The sequence below is a fragment of the Anguilla rostrata genome, chromosome 1, assembly GCF_018555375.3.
Source record: "Anguilla rostrata isolate EN2019 chromosome 1, ASM1855537v3, whole genome shotgun sequence".
Taxonomy (NCBI): Eukaryota; Metazoa; Chordata; class Actinopteri; order Anguilliformes; family Anguillidae; genus Anguilla; species Anguilla rostrata.
The window spans coordinates 26,585,999-26,607,305 of NC_057933.1; the positions used below are offsets into that span (position 1 = coordinate 26,585,999).

At 47.6% G+C, this 21,307-nt stretch overlaps 1 protein-coding gene across 1 annotated transcript in view; it reads right to left on the reverse strand.

Moving 5' to 3' along the window:
• Window positions 1–21,307, reverse strand: part of ccdc88c (coiled-coil domain containing 88C) — a 74,868-nt gene that overhangs the window by 32,285 nt on the left and 21,276 nt on the right. Inside the window, 6 exon segments of the mRNA XM_064332357.1 lie at window positions 412–493; window positions 1,007–1,200; window positions 2,164–2,304; window positions 2,550–2,633; window positions 3,516–3,574; window positions 7,734–7,803. Coding sequence (XP_064188427.1) covers window positions 412–493; window positions 1,007–1,200; window positions 2,164–2,304; window positions 2,550–2,633; window positions 3,516–3,574; window positions 7,734–7,803 — 630 coding nt within the window.

The following is a 21,307-nucleotide window of genomic DNA, read 5'->3' on the forward strand; positions in this document are numbered from 1 at the left end:
ATAAACTACAAGATTTATTTCATTACAAAGTGTCAGTCACACAAAGACTTTAATATTGAGAAAGATAACTAAAATATATTGCTGTGTTGAAGAGTATCTAACCACAGGTTTGTGTTTCAGGGTTCCTTCTAGGTGAATCCATCTCACAGAGTAGAAGTGTATGCTAATTGAATAGTCTAGGCTGTGTTACATTTTTAAGAGACTATTCCAGTTGAGAGGAGGGAAATAAAAACTTTACTAAGAGCTTTTTGACACCATAAATCTTGCCACTTAAGACACGGGGAAGGAAATTTTTTTCTTTGGAGGCAAGACTGGTGGATTGCATTATTGTCACTTGGATAACTGTGTCAGTGTGTGAAGGACCTGTGTGTAATGTGTACTGTCTCTCCGTAGGTTCCTCGTCACACAGACCTCCTGTTTGAGTTTCTGCAGCTCCAGGTCCTGCCTCTCGATCTCGTTCTTGGCATCCATCAGCTGCTCCGTCTTCTCCTCCCTGTGGTGGGAAAACGGGACAAATGTGGATTCAGAATTTCCATCCATCCATCTATGCATCAGTCTCATTACAACCACACTCCTGTCTGTGCCTCACCACGCCCCCTGCATTCTGCTCCAGTAACGCCCCTGGCAACACCCCCTCCCCCCACCAGAAACTCCCCGAAACACTGCTGGTAACCCCCCAACCCCCCCCCCCCAGTAACTCACGTGGTAACACTCCTGGTAATCCCCCCATAATTCCCCTGGTAACACCCTGCCCCTAGGAACTCCCCCAGTAAGTCCTGGTAACTCCCCTAGTAAGCCCCCCCCCCCCCCCAACTCCCCTGACCCCAGCCCAAGGAACTTCCCCCGTAACACTCCTGGTTACGCACACCCCAGCCACTACGCTGGAACACACCCTGGTAACGCCCTCCACCCCTGGTAACGCCCCTGGTAATGCCGCCCTCCCCGCTGGTAACTCCCCCAGGGTAACCCCCTAGTAACCCCCGTGCTGACGCCCACCCCCACTCACAGCTCCTGGCGCGAGCGGCGCAGCCGGGCCTTGCTGTCGGCCAGCTCCACGGACAGGTGCTGCCGCTCCTCCTTGCCCAGGATGGGGACGGAGCCGCCGCGGAGGAGCGGGCGCTCGGGGGCGGAGTTCAGCGGCGGGGCGGCGGGCTGCTGGGACTGCAGGTAGTCCCTCTCCTGGGTCAGCTCCAGGATCGCCTGGACGGGAGGGCGGGGTCAGGCTACCCGAAAAACGGGCAAGGCGCTGTTCCTCAGTGCAGGTGTCTGAGAACGCGTGTATGTGTGCGTGTGTGTGTGTGTGTGTGTGTGTGTGTGTGTGTGTGTGTGTGTGTGTGCGTGAGTATATTTGCGTAACATCGTTTCTATAACTGTATGCACTTCCTCAATGTGGAGCCAAAAGAAAATTGGGCACACCAAGTGGTCAATAATGCTTAATCTATTCTCATCCAGACTGTATAACTTAATTTCATACTGAATAATAGGATACTCGAATATTCAGCAGAACAGTTGATTATGCTAATGGAACAGCTGATTCTTGCAGTCCCTGCTACACTGTTACTGCTGCTAGCATACCCTCAGTAGTCACTGCTGCTCTTATAAATCTGCTGGAAGGAACTTATGTACTTGGTTTTGTCACACAGAATGAGTGCGTCAGCGAAACGGAGGTGATTTTATGTTCTTGCGCGGCTTGCATAAACACGAGGTTATAGCGGGTAACGGTCTGACAGTGCAGTTCACAGCTAGCGTAATAAGCATCCTCTTAATACCACATTTAATTCCATTCATTTGCGTAGTGACAAACAGCCAACCCAGGCAACCTACTCTGTCCTTATGCTCGTAGTTACCGTTAGCCGCACTGGGTGTGGTCTGCATAAATGTGAAATTTCAAATTGGAGAAATTTCTCAAATTAAATGCGTAACAGCGAGGAAATCCTTTACCGAACCATTAACATTCCTCACAGGAAGTGTATCCTGAGCGTCGGAGGCACTCAGAGCAGTTGATGTTGACAGAATTAACAGCCAACAAAAAAAAAGCGACCGTGAAACTAACGATGCGAGCAGCCTGTATCGCGTCTGATGATTTCTGCTGTACGGTTCTGAGTACGGTGAAAACCGCACCGCGCGGGCGACCGAGCGGAAGGGGAGCGGTCGGCGCGGCACCTCCACGCAGTCGTCCCGCTCGTCGATGAGCCGCCGCAGGTGCAGCGCCATGCTGCGGGACAGCGGGTCCAGCTCCTCGGTCGGGAGGTCCGCCAGCTCCAGCCACTGCAGGTCCAGAACGTTCTCCTGGTTTTGGGTCACCTGCAGATTTCCCCCCCCCCCCGGAGCGAGGCGCAGTTAGGATAAACCGGACGTATTCGACACGCCGTCGCCATGGAGACGGCAGCACCTGAACTAGCCCTCACTGGCAAATGAGACTGCAATTCTGAAACTTCCCAGCTACATAAAGGTTGCAACAACAACGACAGCAATAATAATAATAATAATGAAAAAATTTGCACTGGCCCCGCCTACTGTGCACACCTCACCCAGACCCCGCCCCTCACCTCCTGTATGTGTGTGACGATAGCAGCCTGCGTCTCGATGTCCAGCAGCTTGATCTTCTCGATAAACTCCTCTTTTCGATCGCACTGGAGGAGAGAAAAACAATGTTTGAGCCAGCTTGATCTCCACGGGCTTTACTGCAAGGGGGCGAGCAACGTACCTCACGGACCACAGACTGAAATACGGGCAGTGCTGCCAGATTTGAAAAAAGTGAACCGCCTGAAGCCGTTTTTCCTCGCACAGTAACATTTAACAAATTAGGCTGATTGGGCGGGAATCCGTCCAATCTGGCAACGCTGGATATGGGCGGCAGATATAATTTAATACATCGTGTGTCATTCAGGGTCTTTGAGTATTTATGGGGGAGAGAATAGGGAAGTGTAAGGCACTGACCATGCTGAGGAATTACTCACTGCATTCCAGGATTAATACTTAGGCTGGCAGCCATGGCTACAGTCCCACATCAGTTCTTGGACCAACGCACCAAAAGGAATTCTAACATTTTTAAATGTCATTTTTTAAAAGGAGAGTGCACTCCTTTCCTGCCTTTATCCATACAGGGGGGAAAGCAGAGTGGGTAACAGACAGAGGTGGTATCACGGCTCTGAGGGTGCCATGGTGGGGGGATTAACCCGCTCACTTGGAGGGACTCATTTGATTGCTAGTTTTTATTACTGCACACTTTGGTTTCAACGAACACTTCATTACCTAACCAAATAATGAGGGGCTGTGTGAGTGCTGTCAGTGCAGGTGTATGCTGGGACTGCAAAGCTTCTCCCTTTCCTTCTCTCTCTCTCGCCCTAAAAATAGTTATATACATACAAATGGTGTCCAAACACCCAAAAAAAAAAACCTAAGCCTCCAGAACTCCCACACCTGCCATCCCAGAATGCACCACAAGACCCCTAAGACCTGGCGGCAGCGGAACTGATGTGTCGTCGGGGTTCGTTAGCGGGGGACGGCGTTACCTGCACGGCACAGCCGAGCATCAGCAGCAGCAGCCGGTTCATCTCCTCCATGCTTTTAGCTGCGGGGGGAAAAGCTAGATGTCATTTGGACACACACTGGCATGTCTTAAAATATCTACAAACAGCATACATACATCACTTAAACAGAGGGGAAAAAAACAAACAGCATGTAATTATTTAATGATAATAACGACTATAGGCTTTTTACAGGCAATTAAGACCAACTATTAACATGACTTGACTGTAATAAAAAACAATCTTAAATATAATTCAACTGCAATTTGGAGTAAGAATCCAATCAATCCCCAGATAAATCCCATACCCATCAATCTCAACAAAGATGAACCAATTCCAAATGTAACTATCCCAGTTAGGGCCAATTCTAAATGCAAAACCCGATCCTAAACGCAACTCATTCCCAGTTAAAATGCAATTAATCCCCACCAAAACCCAATTAAAATCAAACCCTAAATGCAATTCCATCCTAGTTAATCAGAAACAGATTCTAAACTCAGCTCTAATCCCATAGAAACCCCAGCAGTGGGTTTTCCCTGCTGTCTGAACACAGCCTGAAGCATTACCCCCCAGACCCCCCTCCCCACCACCCCTCCACCCTTCCTCCTCCCCCCTTTGATTAAATCATAGGCCATCACAGAGAGTGTCAGTCGATACACCACAGCCAAAGCAGGTCAGGAGGAGGCTAAAATCTATGAGAAATCCTCTTAGAAATAGGGCACTGTCACCAGGGAGACGCCATAAACCACAGACACTAATAAACCAATTCACTATCACCAAATGCTACTATCGCGAATAACACATCACATTTATATTCTGAATCTCAAAGGACTTCACAGTGAGGAGGTAACTGTAAGTTGTGCATGTAACACCACCAGGCTGATGCATAGTAGATCATTGTGCAGCAGAATGCTTGTCATCTGTCAGCTGAGGTGGACAGGGAGGGAATTACCGAGCCAATCAGGTTGAGGAATGAGCAAGGTTGACCTCGCTGAGAAGGTCGGGTCGGGAACTTGTACGAGACACCGAGGAAGCCCCTCCTCTTCCTGATAAGATCTGGATCTTTAATGGCCACATCAAGTCCGAAACTGGGCTTTAACGCATCACGGTCCCCTGGGGAAGGCCTTTAACCCACGCTGGCCCCCACGCAAGGGTCAATCACTAAATAGACTTGGATGGGCTCATCTCTGAAACTACTGAGATAAGCTCAGCCCTGAATCTACTGGAGCCTGTTTGGCCTAAATCTACCGCCATCCACTGATCAGTTCAGCACAGCGACTTGGGGGAAAAAACAAACTGATAAAAGAAAAACTATTTTTGTCCGTGACAGGAACAAACATGCAAAACACTCGTAACAAAAACAAAAGGAGAGAAGGACATCACTGAACATGAACGGGAGGATGAGCAGCTGGACTTCAAATTATGGTGCTTCAAATCCGCAGACAGTGGGATCACAAAGGGGAATTCCCTGGCCAGAATTTCTTTCTGATCCTACAGTACAGAGCTAGTTTATGTTCTTCACAGAAATACAATGAAAAATACCAGCTATTCTACAGATAAATTTTACGCATTCACAGACCCTGCATAGACATGTAATGCAGGTATGCACAACTCCTGAATAGCCACCTCCTGCATAAGCGACCTGTTGGATTATCTGACTGCCTCCGTTAAATGTCAATATAAATTTGTATTCAAGGCTGACAACCTGTTGAAGTGGAGTACATTCATGGTATATCCATACTAGCATCCCCCCCCTCCTCCGCAACACAAAAATTTTGAATTTTCAATTTTGAAACAAGAATTAATGAATTAAGGATTAATGATAACGATGAAACAAGGATTAATGAATTAGTCCAGATGCCTGATGTGCCTCATATCCGAACAGTGCGAGGATTCATCTTGTACACTACAGCAGTACTATGACAGCCTATGGCATCTGTGGTCTATTTATTGCATGTCACAGGCTGTTTAAGTCAGGCTGTAGAGTCAGCGCTCTGTGACTCTGGGCTGTAGAGTCAGCGCTCTGTGACTCTGGGCTCTGTGACTCTGGGCTCTGTGACTCTGGGCTGTAGACTCAGCGCTCTGTGACTCTGGGCTCTGTGACTCTGGGCTGTAGAGTCTGTGACTCTGGGCTGTAGAGTCAGTGCTCTGTGACTCTGGGCTGTAGACTCAGCGCTCTGTGACTCTGGGCTGTAGAGTCAGCGCTCTGTGACTCTGGGCTCTGTGACTCTGTGCTGTAGAGTCAGTGCTCTGTGACTCTGTGCTGTAGAGTCAGTGCTCTGTGACTCTGGGCTCTGTGACTCTGGGCTGTAGACTCTGGGCTGTAGACTCTGGGCTGTAGACTCTGGGCTGTAGACTCTGGGCTCTGTGACTCTGGGCTGTAGAGTCAGTGCTCTGGGAGGAGAGCAGCAAAGGGCTTTCCTGCCTTTCCCACTTCCTGACCTCATTAAAGCACGCCAACATGTGCATCCTTCGAACGGCAAAGCTCGCTCAAGAACCCATCTGCACCTCAGCACCGCAGAGAATGTGTGAGAAAGAAAAACAACACTTTCTGTCTCACCCTTCCCTTTCCTCCACACCTATCCTTATGCCGCTCTCTTCCTCATTTGCTCCCCTCTATGCCCCCTCCATCTATCCCTCCACTCAACTTTCCAAAACAAGAGCTCCAAAGTTTCTTGATTAGTTTTTTATCAGGCTAACAGCACTGCACAGAAACTCACAAGAACAACACCATAAAAATATCAACCTGTGCAAACACACAAGCACTGTGCACTAAAGCAAAATGCAAATATAATAAGTGTTGACAAAAGAAAAACAGCATCATTGTATATCATAAAACAGTTAGCTCTAATCTCGCCATCTGATAGGTTGAAAGCTGTGGTATAATAAATGTATACCATAGTCTAATGCTTTATAGTTCTATTTCAATTATCACTCTGCAGCTACGCAGCCAGTCACTCAAAAGTGAAAAAGATTTTTTTTAACAATCGTCTTCAAGCACAGGGACAGGAGAAGGTAGAGCACCTCACCACACAGAGCAACGCACCTCCTCTACCAAACAAAATCTGGTGATCCCACTAATGTTGGACAATTTTTGAGTGGTTGCACCTTCAAGGGGAACATAGCTTATTGATGTATTACATATGTAACATCAATAAGGCATAGCTCACTAATGCTAGCTTGCCAGCTAGCTAGTTTGGCAAAACAAAAAGTGTTTACTAATGTTGCATAGCAACCATCTGGGACTACGTGTGAGCAGCCAGGAAGTACCTCTCTTATAAATTATTTGTGTAATGAAATAGTTTTTAATTGAATTTTCTCTGTATCTATTATCATATATGGCAAATGTTTCATAAAATAATAAAACTACATTACATATATTTAAGCAATAACTGACACAATATACCATATAGTAGTATATTGTGATTCGATCATGGTTAAGGGCCAACACCCACCCCTTAGCTGAATCATAATCACAAAACACCACACTACAATCACAATACACCACAGACTGCCATGAATTACAGCTTAATTATATGTAATGTCATACGCTATAGCCTACGCATGTCCTCCTTAGTACTTCTTCCAAGTAACTCCAATCTCTGGGCACAGGCCAGCTATGGACCCACGCAGCTCAGCATGGAGATCAACGTTGTCCTCAGAGCACACTTCAGCAATGCTGTGTCCGGTTCTTCTCATTTATTCATTTATATTCACCAGTTTCTTTATTTTCTCCTGATTCTGAAAGCCTGTTGTGACCGTAGGCCTGTCCCATATCTCTGAAGTCCTTTGAGAGCACAAGCGAGGCAGCGTACGCGACCGAAACGTCCTCAGTCAGCCACCGCTGCTGCTCCCTCTGAACCAGGTCAGCTGAGTAACTACTGTGCTAGAGGCTTAGAAAAGGGCTGAGGTAAACAGCGGGTGCCGAATCGTTCAGAGGGGCAATGAGGAAGGAAACTCCCTTTCAACTAATACCCTCCCTCCCTGGGATTTCTCTTCCCGGCTTCCCCCTGTGGGGCTCCCTGTACCACAGCTAACAGCTAATGGTTAGCTGCTAGCACTGCCACAGGTGGGATCAGGCCCAGTGTCTGTACTGGTGCCTCAGATGCACGTTCTGCCCAGGAGCTCTCAGTTTGATTGACACCCCGGGTCTGAGGTGTCACTCCAGCTGTTTGGGGGAGGGGAGGGGCAGGCTGACGTTACCTGACAGAGGGTCCTTGCTGATGGAGAGGGCGTTGGGCAGGTTCATAACCACGAGCTGCTGCAGGTTCTCCTGAAAGACAAACCAAGAGAGAGAGGGGGGGAGGCGGTTAAAACGGCGACGCAGCAGGAAGCACCCCAGCGACGGCATCGCGAGGCCCGGGGGGGGCGGGGCCCGTGACCCACGGAGGAACCTCGCGGCGGTCGGGCCGCGCGGCTTCGTGCGCCGTGAGAGAGGAAGGAACACATGAACGAGCAGGCGTGTTCGCAGACAGACAGAGGAAACGCCGATGAAGAGAGAGCAGTGTTATGTGTGCAGGGCGGGGTCAAATAAAGCTGGCAAAGGAAAAAGGATGGGATGGGCTGAGAATGTGCGCACCACAGGAGGTCCGTCCACGGAGGACATGGAGGACCGTCCCCCTCAAGAATCTGAGGTGAAAAAATCCATAAAAATAACACTGTCGACAAATCACTTTCATATCCATTTTGAAGCATCTAGGACACACAAAACCCCAATTGCCAACGTTAAAGTCCCAACAGCAGCCTCTATTGCAAAGGGAAAATGTAGCAGGGAGGATGCCGCTGTCTCTTCCTCCTCAAGCCTCAATAAGCATCCATTCAACTGTAAAATCTTTACCCCAACTTCTCCTCTCCTATCCCTTACACTGCAAAAATGGCACTTACAGAGGACATCCTCCCTAATGCCATTAGACCAATCAGCCATTGAAATAAAATGAAAATACAGCACAAAAATATTTGTCCTTCCCTGTTTCCGCTGGGATATATACATTCACACTCATAAAGGTGCACACACAAACACACACACACACACACACACACACACACACGCACACAAACACAACCATGTATGCACGCACGCACGTACCCCCTAACAAGCTGGTGACAGCCTGAACACTCGCACTCTGACACTGTTCCGTGCTCCGAGCCATAGGTCAACATACAGCACACATGGTTACCAGCTCCTACACACTGCAAACAACAGACAAGACCGGACATGTCCTGCCCCCTCTAGTGCTCCATTCAACCGCTCGGTTTCACTTTAAAATACACTCACATTCTCTCTCTCATATCTACACACACACCTCTACACACACACACCTTCATGTTCTCTCTCTCATATCTACACACACCCACACACCTTAGCATTCTCTTCTCACTCTCTCTCTCTGTCTCACACACACACACACACACACACACACACATGCACACTCAAAGACACACCTTCACATTCTCTCTCTCTCGCACATATGCATGTGAACACACATTTTCATTTTTTTAACCAGGTGATAGCCTAACTGTAATCACATTTCACAATGTTATCACAAAATAGTGATTTCACATCAACCTTCCTGTCAACTGTCAATCATTACCACCTGCTAAGATTCAGGTATGAGCAAGTTTTTATTTAGATTTGTTCTGTCCCTTAGCCAAAGGGGTCAACTTCACCAACTATTATCAGTGTGATTGCTTTGGGTCTATTTCCAGCTTTGTGTGCCTCAGTCAATCTGGATCTCGGCCAAGGTTGATTCAACTGTTAAAATGTCTTTAGGCCAAAGATCAGTAAGCCAAGAAAACCTCATTCATGACAAGCAAGAGGAGAGAAAAAAAAAAAACAGAGGGCGGCCGTTTCCGCGGCAACAAGCGCTTTGAGTTTCAGGGTGTCGGTTTGCATCGTAAAAAACTGCCTGAAAAAAGTCTGCAGCACGGCCTGCTGATCTAGACGATGATCTACGAGAGGAAGAATGCGAGATGCCAAGAGTATCGCTGCGGAAAAAAAAAAGCGGGAAAAAAGTTCCTAGTCACTCGAGATGTTTTTCAGACCAACTGCTACTCGTATGAAAAAAATAACAAAAACAAGCAGCACTCAAATAGCTTGTGGAGCCTTACGGTCTTACTCTGGGCCTAGTTACAATGAAAATCCCCCCCCACCATCCGACATGTTAAGAATGGCAAAGCGGGCCCCTATGACATCACGAGACCCCGCCCTCGGCTCCCAGCTCCCCCAGCTGATGGATTGACCCCCGGGTACGGTGGGGGAATTACCCGCGGTAATCCATCAGCGGGGGCTGACACCCCCTGTCTCTGAGGGAAGCCTCCCTGGGTTCCCATTGGCTCACACCACCTTCTCTCCAAACAAAAGAGGGCCCCAGGGCAGAGCTCCGCCGTCAGGCAAATGGGCGGTGCTATTTTTTCAGGGGCGACTGCACTGCCCTGGCACGCCCCCCCCCCCCCCGTGTCCGCATGGGGGGGCATTGAAACATCTCAATGTTATAAGATTATCATTATCTCCAACCCCTAAGAGTCGCGCACATGCCTGAGGCTAATGGTGCACCCTCCGTGCTGATGAGACGATGGCAGACACAGCACTTTGATAATAGGGCTAATACGATTTCCCAATTTGCTTAAACACACATGCTGCACTTCTGCACACCGAAAGTTCCACATAAAAAATATGTTCACATTCACGTCTACTGGGACGGGGGGGGGGGGCTTTCTGAGTACGTCGAGGACCGAGACTCGTCCCTATAGGAGCGGGTTTCATTTCACCTTTGGGGGAGACAAGCTGCTAGACCACCTAGTCTCACGTAGTCAAACATCAAGTCTCGCGGGCGTAATATCTAGTCTAGCCATAAATTCATATGAAAATATTGGGGGTGACACGTCTCCCTGTTTTCCCCAGAGACCTTTCCGTATGCTTGTTCACACAAGCTTGTAGATGGGCTAATAACAGCACAAGAACATTTTTTGCACAGAGACCTGCTCAGTAGTAATCAGAGACCCATAAACAGTCCTGTCAGGGTACAGTATGTTCTACCAGCCCCATTATTCACACCTGCGAAATGAATTCCCTGGCAAACGTGATCCGTTGGCAGAGGCTACCGAATTAAACATGAGGCTAATCACCCGCGATTGGCGAGGTGCTCATGACGACGAGATGGCGGTGTTGCCTTACCGCTGCGCTAACGGACAGGTAGTCACCTGGAAGTAACCCGACACCGAAAAAAGAATTACGCCCGCGATCGTTTTTCACCTGGGGAGGGGGGCCTCGCGCAGGGGGTGTCCGCTCGCACCCGACATCTGCGCGGCGGCGTGATGTCATCGACACCGGCGATCACTAAACACGAGCCGGGGACAATCTGCTGATGCATCTCGCTAGCGAACGCTGACGGGGAGATGGGGTACGGAGATATTCTATCACTCCTCTCATACACAAATACACTTACGCATGTACACGCATGCACACAAACACACACACACACAAGCACAACACATGCACGAGCACACGCAAACACACACACCCACGCGCGCACATGCACTCACACACCACATACAGACATGCACGAATACACACCGTCTACATTATTGATGAAAGGAAAGATACATTTCAGGCTAGTTTGCCAGAGTAATTGACCGGTGGTAGCCCGACAATGGAACACTGAAGTAATACCCCCTCCTCTCTCCTCTCTCCCATCCCTCTCTCCTTCTCATTTTCTTTTCGACAGATGCCACGCATCAGCACGACTGAAGCTGGATCAAGCGTTAAAACGTAAAAGCGTGCTTCTTAAGGTGGAGAGAAAACTCGATAATAACTACGGACTACTAATGACTCAAGAGGGGCCTCCTGATTGGCTACTCACAACGAGGGCAAGCCGGGTTATTAGCGAATTACAAGTGGCAATTGGAAGCAGAGCAAAGAGGAACCGGGGGGGAAAAATCTCCCTCAGAAGTTAAACAAATATCTCTTTAAATAGATTTCACTGAAGTGACGGCGGCAGGTACTTCAGACGGAAGGCCGAAGGGAGAATGGCCTTTGGCGGTAACTCTACGCCGCGCGCTCGTCGCGTTTCCCACACAGAGACGTCGCCACGGCGGGTATTCTGACGTCGGTTTTCATACTTTCATGTCGTTTCGCGCCAGCCCTTTTCTAAGAAGGCTGCCAGTTCACCCAGCCCCTTTGTTTGAATACACCGACCCACAACCCACCTCTGATCTGAGGCTTAACTGTAATCATCCACCCAAAACAGATTTGTTTATCTCTTTTGTTACCACGGTGACATTTCAGACCGTCTCCTCACCAAAGTTTGTGTATTTTACTGTCGTCTGAAGGACAAACAGATTACACTGTGAATACAGCTTGGATTGACTAATATCCTATAATATCTCACAAAAATCTTGTAACATAAGCCAAGTCTGTAGGACAGGTATATTCAAACAGAAGCCCAGGTGCCAAATTTGGCCTACTGCATACTTAATGGAAGCCCTTTAATCACTGAGAATAAAATTATATATATAATACGCATGAGACATACAAATAATGTCAGTTATGTGTCTTAAACTCATACATCGGCATATCACTCCATCTTGCCATTAACATACTGATATTTTAATAACAGCAACAGTACTACTGATGATAAGATCACACGTAAAGTGCTTTTCAGGCCACATGTTCAAAGTGCTTTACGACAGCACAATGAAACAATAGACATAATGATGCAATACATTTAAAAGAAAGCTGGAGAGCAAAAAAAAAACAAAAACTATTTGGCTGGACCGCACCAGCGTGGCCAGCCCTACAAACGTGAATGTCTGTGATTGAGTGAGTGAGTGAGTGATGAAGTTACACCATTGGTCGGCCGGATCACGTGTTAGGTCCAGCCATATACTAGGTTTTAACCTGGTCTTGTTTTTGCATTGTCCAACAAAAAAGTAATTCAGAAGCCGAAATAATGAGCTGAGCCATTTACAGAGTTTAAACAGTATGGTTTATGTACTCCCGTTTGAACTTACATACAGTGGTCCTAATGGACAGCCTATCAGCGGTTTACAAGTAAGGTCATCAGCCTGCATTCTGCAATATCGCCTGACAGGAAGTGAGGCTTTGAAGGGCTTAATGAGTGTGATGCACTTCATCAAACAGGAATTCCGGAAGCTTCTTTTTAGCGCCAAAGTCTCAGCACGCCCCATTTCTGCGCATTACCCCATGCTGTGATCCTTCATTTCTTTCCGTTTCTCTCTTCTGAAATGCGCGACCTTTGACCTCCGACCCCCTCCCTACTTTGGGATTTGGCCGGAACCGGCTTGGCTGTGTGCGAGACCGGTCTACACGTGCGTGCCCTCTGACCCCCCCTGTGTAAAAATCAACAGAGGGACCGCAGGGACGCTCACATGCGGGTGTACATAACCACAAGGTCACCTGCGCTGGGGCTTCGTCCCCGGGGTAAACAGACCCGCGGTCGTCTTCCCAGATCGATCGGTCATGACCTTCACCTTCCTCAAGAGCTTGATTAAGTTTCAGTGTGTCCTCTCTTTCATCTGTGTTACCATATGTCCACAGCCTGGTATTGGTGTGAATGATTCTTGCCATGTAGGTCAAAAAAATACACATTTAAAAAAAACTAATGACTATTCCGCTGGTATGCCAAAGTGGAAAGTGGGTAGTCCCATCCAAAATGGAGGCACAATTCTGGATTCAATCAAAATTTGTCATTAATTTTGACTTTCGAAAGTGTTTCTTTATTTCGATAGAAACACAGAATGCAGTTTGTCTTGGTCATAGCCAATTAAATTTAAAATTAGGCCACAGACAGATTGGCCGTGAAGAGAACAGCAGAAGCCAAACGCTGCCAGTAATCGGTGATCGTGCGGGATCAGTGCGTCGGCCCCACTCTGCACGGTGACACTGATCAGGGCGTGGCCCCGGGGCCGCTCGGTCGTGCGGTCACGGAATCCCGCCCCTATCTGCCGTTTCATCTGCGGCAGGGGATCCTCGAATTTATATTCGCGGCTCAAGCACAGCGCTCCCCTCCATTCAAAAGAAGCTGAGAGGGAGCCATGGGCCCGGAGGAGGAGCCACACACGCTACCGCACAAACCAGAGAGGGCGCGCACCGCCACAGCCGCAGTCATCGCAACTAAACCGCATTCGACTGAACCGGTTTTAATTAAACACGTTTTTTTTTTGTTGCTACTTTTGTCGCTAGTTTTGAGACAGATGCACGCAGACTCATTCCCTCACCTCCCTTTCATTTCCTGCCTCTCTCGTGGCCCGACCCTCTGTCTCTAGGTCTGCCTCGCCCCCCCTCCTTCCCTCCCTCAGCAGGAGAGCAGTTAGGAGGAGGGGGGTTGATCGGGGCCGTGAGGTCCATGCAGTGTATTCCTGCAGCTCTGCCTCTAGAGATTCGTTTGATCGTGAGTCCAAAGGTCTTTACCCAAGGTCCGGACAGAATCCATGTGCATGCTTCCCACAGTGTTAAAATGAGTGACTGCCAAATCACCTTCCACCTGTAGTCTTGTGCTCCACTGATATAGGCTACAGTACTGCAGGCTCCAGTTAATAATGATAAAAGTGTTAAAGGAACTATAGCGGTATGTAAACAGGTGTGAGCGTATGTGTGTATGCGTGTGTGCGTGCGTGCGTGCGTGTGTGTGCGTGAGCATAAATGTGCATGGATGCATATGTGCGTGTATACATGCATGAACATACATGTGTGAGTACATGTATGTGCGTGTGTATGAGTGCTGTGCCAAGCATGTTAACCACAGGGCAGGAGGAGTCGATCCAAACCCAGCAGTGGAAACGGGCGGATCGATGTGATCCAGAATCTATACGTGACCCACATCGAGCCCGGCCAGCGGGGCCAGCGCCCCTGACCTCTCCGGGGGGGGGGGATCGACCAGCACCCGCCCGCTCTGCGGGACCGGAACGCCCCGTGCGCCGCGCGGGCTGTGGCGTGTGACCGCCGGTCAATGCGCCGGCGTTCGCGGTCCACCTCCCCCAGCCCCGCTGACCCACTGCGCTACTTTCACACCTCTGCAGAGGGCACGGTGCAGATTAACCCCCGAGTACGTAGCATTCACGGTGCAGTCTGTAGCTATCTGGACAGTGACACAATTTCTGCTGTGTCACTGAGAAGTCGAGTGCAATACTCCAGGACATCGGATTAGAAATGAAACAGGAGATATGAGGTTTAAGTGCAGACTTTCAGCTTTCATATGAGGGCATTTACACCCATAATGGGTGATCTGTGTAAAAAATTACAGCCCTTTTGTACATTTTTTTGACCCCCCATTATAAAGGGCAGTAATTGCTAGATGGTTCAAATCCAATGTGTTGGAGTACAGAGCCAAAACAACAAAAATTGTCTCACAAATAATTGTGAACAAATACTTACGAACTGTGCTGTATCTACACTGGCAGGAGCACGCTCGCTCACTCAAAAACCTCCAGCCAATCCCAGACCTCACGTACTGCCGTGCCGTTTACAGACGAGCATTGCGTCTTTTCCATTTCAGGAGTGCCGCACCTGCTCGACGGAGCTGATTGGCAGCATCTCTACTTTGCCCTCCCACTTTTCAGTGGTGCCGTAGTAAGCCAAAGTAACCTTGCACAGATTGTGACGGCACTCATTTCCCCCCGTGAGATTGACAGATGTCACAACTGGCTCTCGAAATTGCAACACGCACAGAATCTACATACGACTTCAAGCCTAATTTAAAACTTCCTCATTCTGAATGCTCTGCTCAGAAAGAGAAGCCAAAAAAAAGTACAAGAGTTTGGTATAAACTTGTTTGCATTATTCAATACTGCATTTTAGTATTTTGACAAGCTGTCATTTCATGGAAATACGTGTTCTGAATGACAAGATTTTTGCTAGGATTAAAATTAAATAGTTGTGGTCAATACTTCATGAAAGAATATCCAAAAATCATATATACAGTGTTATATTGCACAGACATACACACCCATAAACTGTGAAACTGAAAATTTGGTCTCAACTATTTCCAGAGCTGCATGTGGACAGAGTACTATTTATTAGCTACTTTGAGAATTGTGCTTGGAGCATTCATGATGAACTTTCTCCCTGATTCTCCTTTCCTTTTTGGCTCTAGGCTACCTGTTGCATGTCATGAAATGAAAAGAGACAGACAGAGAGATAAGAAGAAAGGAGACATGAAACAGCATAATAATTCATATGCAACCAAGACGTAGCGGCTACGTGTGCCCAAAGAAAAGTGCTGACCAGAAAGCAAATGCAGACAAACAAACAAGACCGAAAAAAGCACATGACCTCCCCGTCACATGTCATGCTTGCATATACTGCAGCTGCTGACTCACAGGTTCAAGCCCAAGTTATGCCTACAACTATGAAGATGTCTACAGAGGTGGATGTCATCATCCTCCTCCTCCCCCCCCCCACTATGACAGGGTGCAGGTGTCTGACAAGTAGAACTGATGATTCCTAATTGGACACTGGTCGTCAGGTTAGTGTGGTTCTTAATTTCTGAGAGCGCTTAATATTGATTCTTAATGTACGTAAGGAAAGCTCAAAGCAGCAGACTGCGATTAATTAGTTTGGGAGTGGCTGTGTTCTGATTTATAGTGGATTGGCGGATGGGTGGTTTAAGGGGGGGGTGGGGGGGTGGGCAGTCTGCGTTCCAGTCTGAAATGTGGCTGGCTAATGTTTCCCCTCTCCTGCTAATCGCTACACATGAAAGGACCAGAGTTTTGCTGTTCCACTCAATTAGAGGAAACGTGCTTCTGCGAGAGGAAAGGAAAAGAGCGGAGGGAGAGAGAAAGAGTGCGAGACACAGAAACAGAGACAGAGACAAAAGAAGAGAGAGTGAATGGAGTCTGAATTGCGCCAAATTAAATGACATTTCTGCATTGAAATTGACCATTTTCAATGCAGAACATTGAAAAAATTACAGCAATATAAACATTGTTCCTCAGTTCTACTTACTCTTTTTAAAGACAGTCATCATTAATATCGTGTACCTATGCATATTCATATAGTGAGTAAGAGAAGGAGAGGGATGGGCTGAATGAAAGCAGAAGCCTGCGGCCTCCTCGCGTCTCGGAACCGACCCTTAGCCTGAACGCGCTGTCGAGTGTCACAGACAAGCTAACGGGACATTGCGCGTAGCTCCAGACCCAACAGCCCACATCCTCCTTTCGCCGCGACTCCTTGAGTACCAACCCGATACAATCCCAGGAGACGGAAAGGTGGGGGTGAGGGTGGGGGCGGCGGGTGGGCATTCCTTAAGTCCCGAAGGCCCCCACCCTGCCTTTCCTATCCAGTCGGAGAGCAGTACGTACCCCACTGCCCCCCCAAACCCCCCCAGGGCCGGAGCTCTCCCTGCCCGCTGAGAGGAGGGTATTGTAGCTGAACCCCCTTTCTCCGCGTGGCTGACCGCGGGGTGGACGGGGGTCAGGTCGAAGCGGATGGACCATAAGCGAAAAGATTGTGACCGGCCCAGCAACGAAAAATGCCGAAAAACAAAACTTTGCTTTCAAAGAGGGGGCAGCACCGTTGCCTCTCAGCAAGAAGGCCCGTGAAGCAACCGTGTTACCCTTGGTTACAACCTGGCCAGGACCTTTCTGTGGGGAGTTTGCGTGTCCTCATTGTTTGGGTTTCCTCCGGGTACTCCGGTTTACTCCTACAGTTGTACAGGTTAGGAAAATTGCGGAGAGTAAACTGCCTCTAGGCACGAGCATGTGAGTGAATGGTGTGTGTGCCCTTTGATGGAATGGCGACCTGTCCAGGGTGTATTGCTGCCTCTCGCCCAACGCGTGCTAGGATAGGCTCCAGCGCTCCCTGCTACCTGACCAGGAATAAATAGGTCAGAAAACGGATGGACGGAGGATGCTTTCAAAGAACTTGGCTCCCTAGGGTCTGACCTCTTCCTTCTTTTGTCACGTGATCATTTTGGGGTGAGAAGAAAGGATGCACTGCAGCCAAAGAGCCCAAGAGTGTGGACCAGTTCTGCACAAAAAAATAAACAGGGGTTCACCAAGGGGGAAAACAAATTTCCCCAAGAACAAATGAAGCTGTGAAGCACTGCCGAGGTCACCGAGCCCTGATTGGATATGTGGAGAGAGGGCGGGGAATATGCAACTCACGTGACATGAGTTTAGGGCGAAAGGCCTGTCTAGACCTTGCACTTAACCGGCATAAACCGCCTTGGGTATTGGAGGAGCATGTTGGGAAACGAATTACCGTATTAATATTATTATGGTTTCTGTTATTATTACTTTAATTGGGGTGAAATATAAACGGCCTTGTGTATGAATGCCACAGAGCTCAAACTTCAATCTACTCTCTACTGAGAGCAGAACACCAGCGGAAAATCAGCTTGCATGACGCAACCTTTCTGGCAAAACACCGCATTTCACATGACAGTCAACACCTGAGATCAGGTGTTGCATGACCACTGGTGGGTCACAAGATGAAAAAACTAACCTATGTTATACATTTACCACATGTGCACCAATAAAGTTAAAATACACAGCTGTTACAAGCACTGCACCAGTTAGTGTACATGAAGTTCTTTACAGCATTGCATTCTCTTTACTTGCATTCTTTCATTCTTGTAAGAATACTAGAAATTGTTCTTAGTCCATCCATCCATTTTCTTAAACTGCTTGTTCCCGGTCAGGGTCATAGGGTGGCTGGATCCTATCTCAGCATGCACTGGGTGAGAGGATCGGACCCTGGACACAGGTCACTAATCCATCACAGGGCCCACACGCCATTCGCTCCAACATTCATACCTACAGGCAATTTAGAGTCTCCAATTAGCCTAACCTGAATGTCTTTGGATTGTGGGAGGAAACCGGAGTACCCAGCTTAAACCAACAAGGACAGGGGGGGGACATGCAAAGTCCACACAGAAAGGCCCTCGGTTGGAATTCAAACCAAAACCAAAGTACCTGGTTGCTGTGAGGCTGTGTACAGTAGTATTCACAGCCCCACCATGCCGCTGAACATACTGTATGTACTATATGGGTTTGTTGATCGAGTGTTATCGGGGCTTAGAAAGGTGGAGAATCCACCATGGTCCACATGGATGATCTTAACGGCTGCCGCCACAGACACGGTCCCCTTTCCATGGTCTGAAACTTTAAGTCAGTGGTAATCAACCATGTTCCTGAAGACCCACAATCCTGTACCCTAATTTGGCACACCTGACACTAATAATTAGCAGCTCAACAATATCTCTAGCCATTGAATGAGGTGTGCCTTGTTAAGGTTGGAATGAAAACCTGTTTTAGGTGACAGTCTGAGCTACAGGACTGGCTTGAAATCCATCGTTATAAAATTTGGGAATTAAAAAAGAATTGTGATTTTTTTAAAAGATTTCTCAGCCGAAACAAACAAGAGCAATCAAATGTAACCGCATTAGAAACTGCACAGCTTAGCCAACTGCATCATAGGTTATCAACCTGTAACGCTCAGAATGTTTTCTATGTCGTCACTCATCACACAAGCAGTAGACATACAGAGAATCACTTTATGAGTGAAATCATTCTAAAATATCATTTTTCATGCCACCAGACAGAGCTGGTTCCTTTCTCCGGCCTACTTTTGCATTTTTTGCAATATTAAGACGAGGGGAAAGCAGAGAGGGTTGCGGACAGAGATGAGGCCGCAGCACGTAAAGCGTCATGGCGGGGGATCAAACCCCCAGTAGCATGAGGGGGGGGATTTGTTTATGGCCCGGGAGCTGGCCGAAGAACAGGCTACGCCACACCGCTCACGGGATGAGCCAGTTCAGGGAACGTTCCCGCACTGCCAACGAGTTTAACCATCGACTATTTAAGAAAAACTGAATCTGATCTTACTGACAATCGACACCTGAAAACAACCTGTAAACACGTAAACCAGGGCAAGCAGAGGCGGAGGACCGAGGAGAGGGCCAGCCGGACGAACGGCGCGGCGAAGATGTCAGAAATTCAGGAGGATGTGCCTGTTATCTAGGCCAGAGGGATTAAGAGAGGAAAATGAAGTGAATTAAGGCAAAGCTCGGGGAGGCTTTGTTTTCCCGTTTCCCACGGCAGCCGGGCCTGGACTCTGAGGGGGGCTTCCTGTGAGGTGGGGGAGGCGGGTTGGAGAGGGTGTGTGCGTGTGTCTGTGTGTGTGTGGGGGGTCATGGGGGCAGTTGCACAAGTGCCCTGTGTAAAGCTCCCATGCCAACAGGAGGACAGCCGCCCATGGCACTGCTAGATACGAGGTCACCACCCCAGGTCCTGCACAAGCTATTAACCCAAGAGTGGGTTCATTGGACTGTTATTTCAAAATTCTAAGTCAGTGTTCTAGAACCGCATTGCATTTCTTGAGGTGTTTTTTTTAACCCCATATTGGACATTTGTATAAATTTCCTAATACCATTAATCACCATCTGTGTCACAAAAATGGAACACAGACGTTACATAAATGAATCATTTATAGGGAATCTTTTTTTTTTTTTAAAGAGTACTTCTTCAAATATTGTTTTAATGAGTATGTTTGTAAAGGGAAGTAATTCCCACCATTGTGATCCTTGAAAAAATCTTCTGCTGGCTTCCAGCCCAATACAGAAACAGCCAGAGAATTCCAGCTGACCCCTGCGTCAATGGAATGCAAAGTGGAGGAAACGTGTACCTGCTTCTCCATCTGAGGCCAGCTGACCTCAGTACTTCCCATAATGCACTGGGGAAGGCCACCAAATAATAATAATAATACTAATATTAATAAAGTCACAACATATACATAACACTTTTAATAACATGAAACTGAATAGTAACATTCTACTGTAGGAATCATTACTTGGGTAACTATGACTGGCCTACAACAGCGTGACATAATTGGCTTTGTTCCACCAGGGTTAGATGGGTGTTGGTTAACCATGTTTCTGGCTCTTGCCAATCAGCGACAGGACTCTCCAGCTGTTGCTAGCTCTCCTGTAGTACTAAAGCCCGCATACTTTTTTATTAATAGATTTTTTAAACAAAAAAGGCAAGTCAGCACTTTGTCCAGCCTCAACTCACTGGCACAAGGGTTCCATCTGTGGCTTTCCCTTATTGATTTTTCCACTAGGTTGGCCTTTTATTTGGATCATCTAAGCCCTCTAATCAACCGTGCAAAACTCCAGCAGTGAAATACCGCGGGTGTTCCTCTCCGTACGAAGCTGGGCACGTAAACGCGCTCTCAGCATCCGAAACCCAGAAGCTTCGCACGGTGAAACTTACTCTCCGGCAGAAGACCAGTCAGTTTACTACCAAAAACACATAGAGCAGGACATGGCTGAGTGTTCAAACTGAATACTCTATATAGACTACAGCATACGTGCACATAGTATATAAGAGAGACAGATCATTGATGTTCATTCTGCAAACAACAAACCACAATATACTGATATCAATTAAAGTACCACCGCTACACCCACAGTATGCCTCAGTCTGCATCATAATAATTGCATTATTATATTAATGTTTAATTGTATCATAAAGTTTTTAGTATTGATCTTTTAAATTGCGATGAGTACTGTTGAATTGCTGTTGACAAAATGTAAAAATTGCCAAAGGATTTTTTTGTATGTGCTTTTATATTTATATAGTACATGTGTGTTTGTTGTGTATGCTTTGTGTCTGTGTGGCTGTGTCCCTCTATGCACACGTTTACTGTGTAGTGCATCTATATATTTTTTGACTTAGTGTTTTTAATGGGTGGATGTGCATGCATTTATTGGGTGTGTATGTGTGTGTTTGTGTGTGTGTGTGTACACTCTCATAAAAGC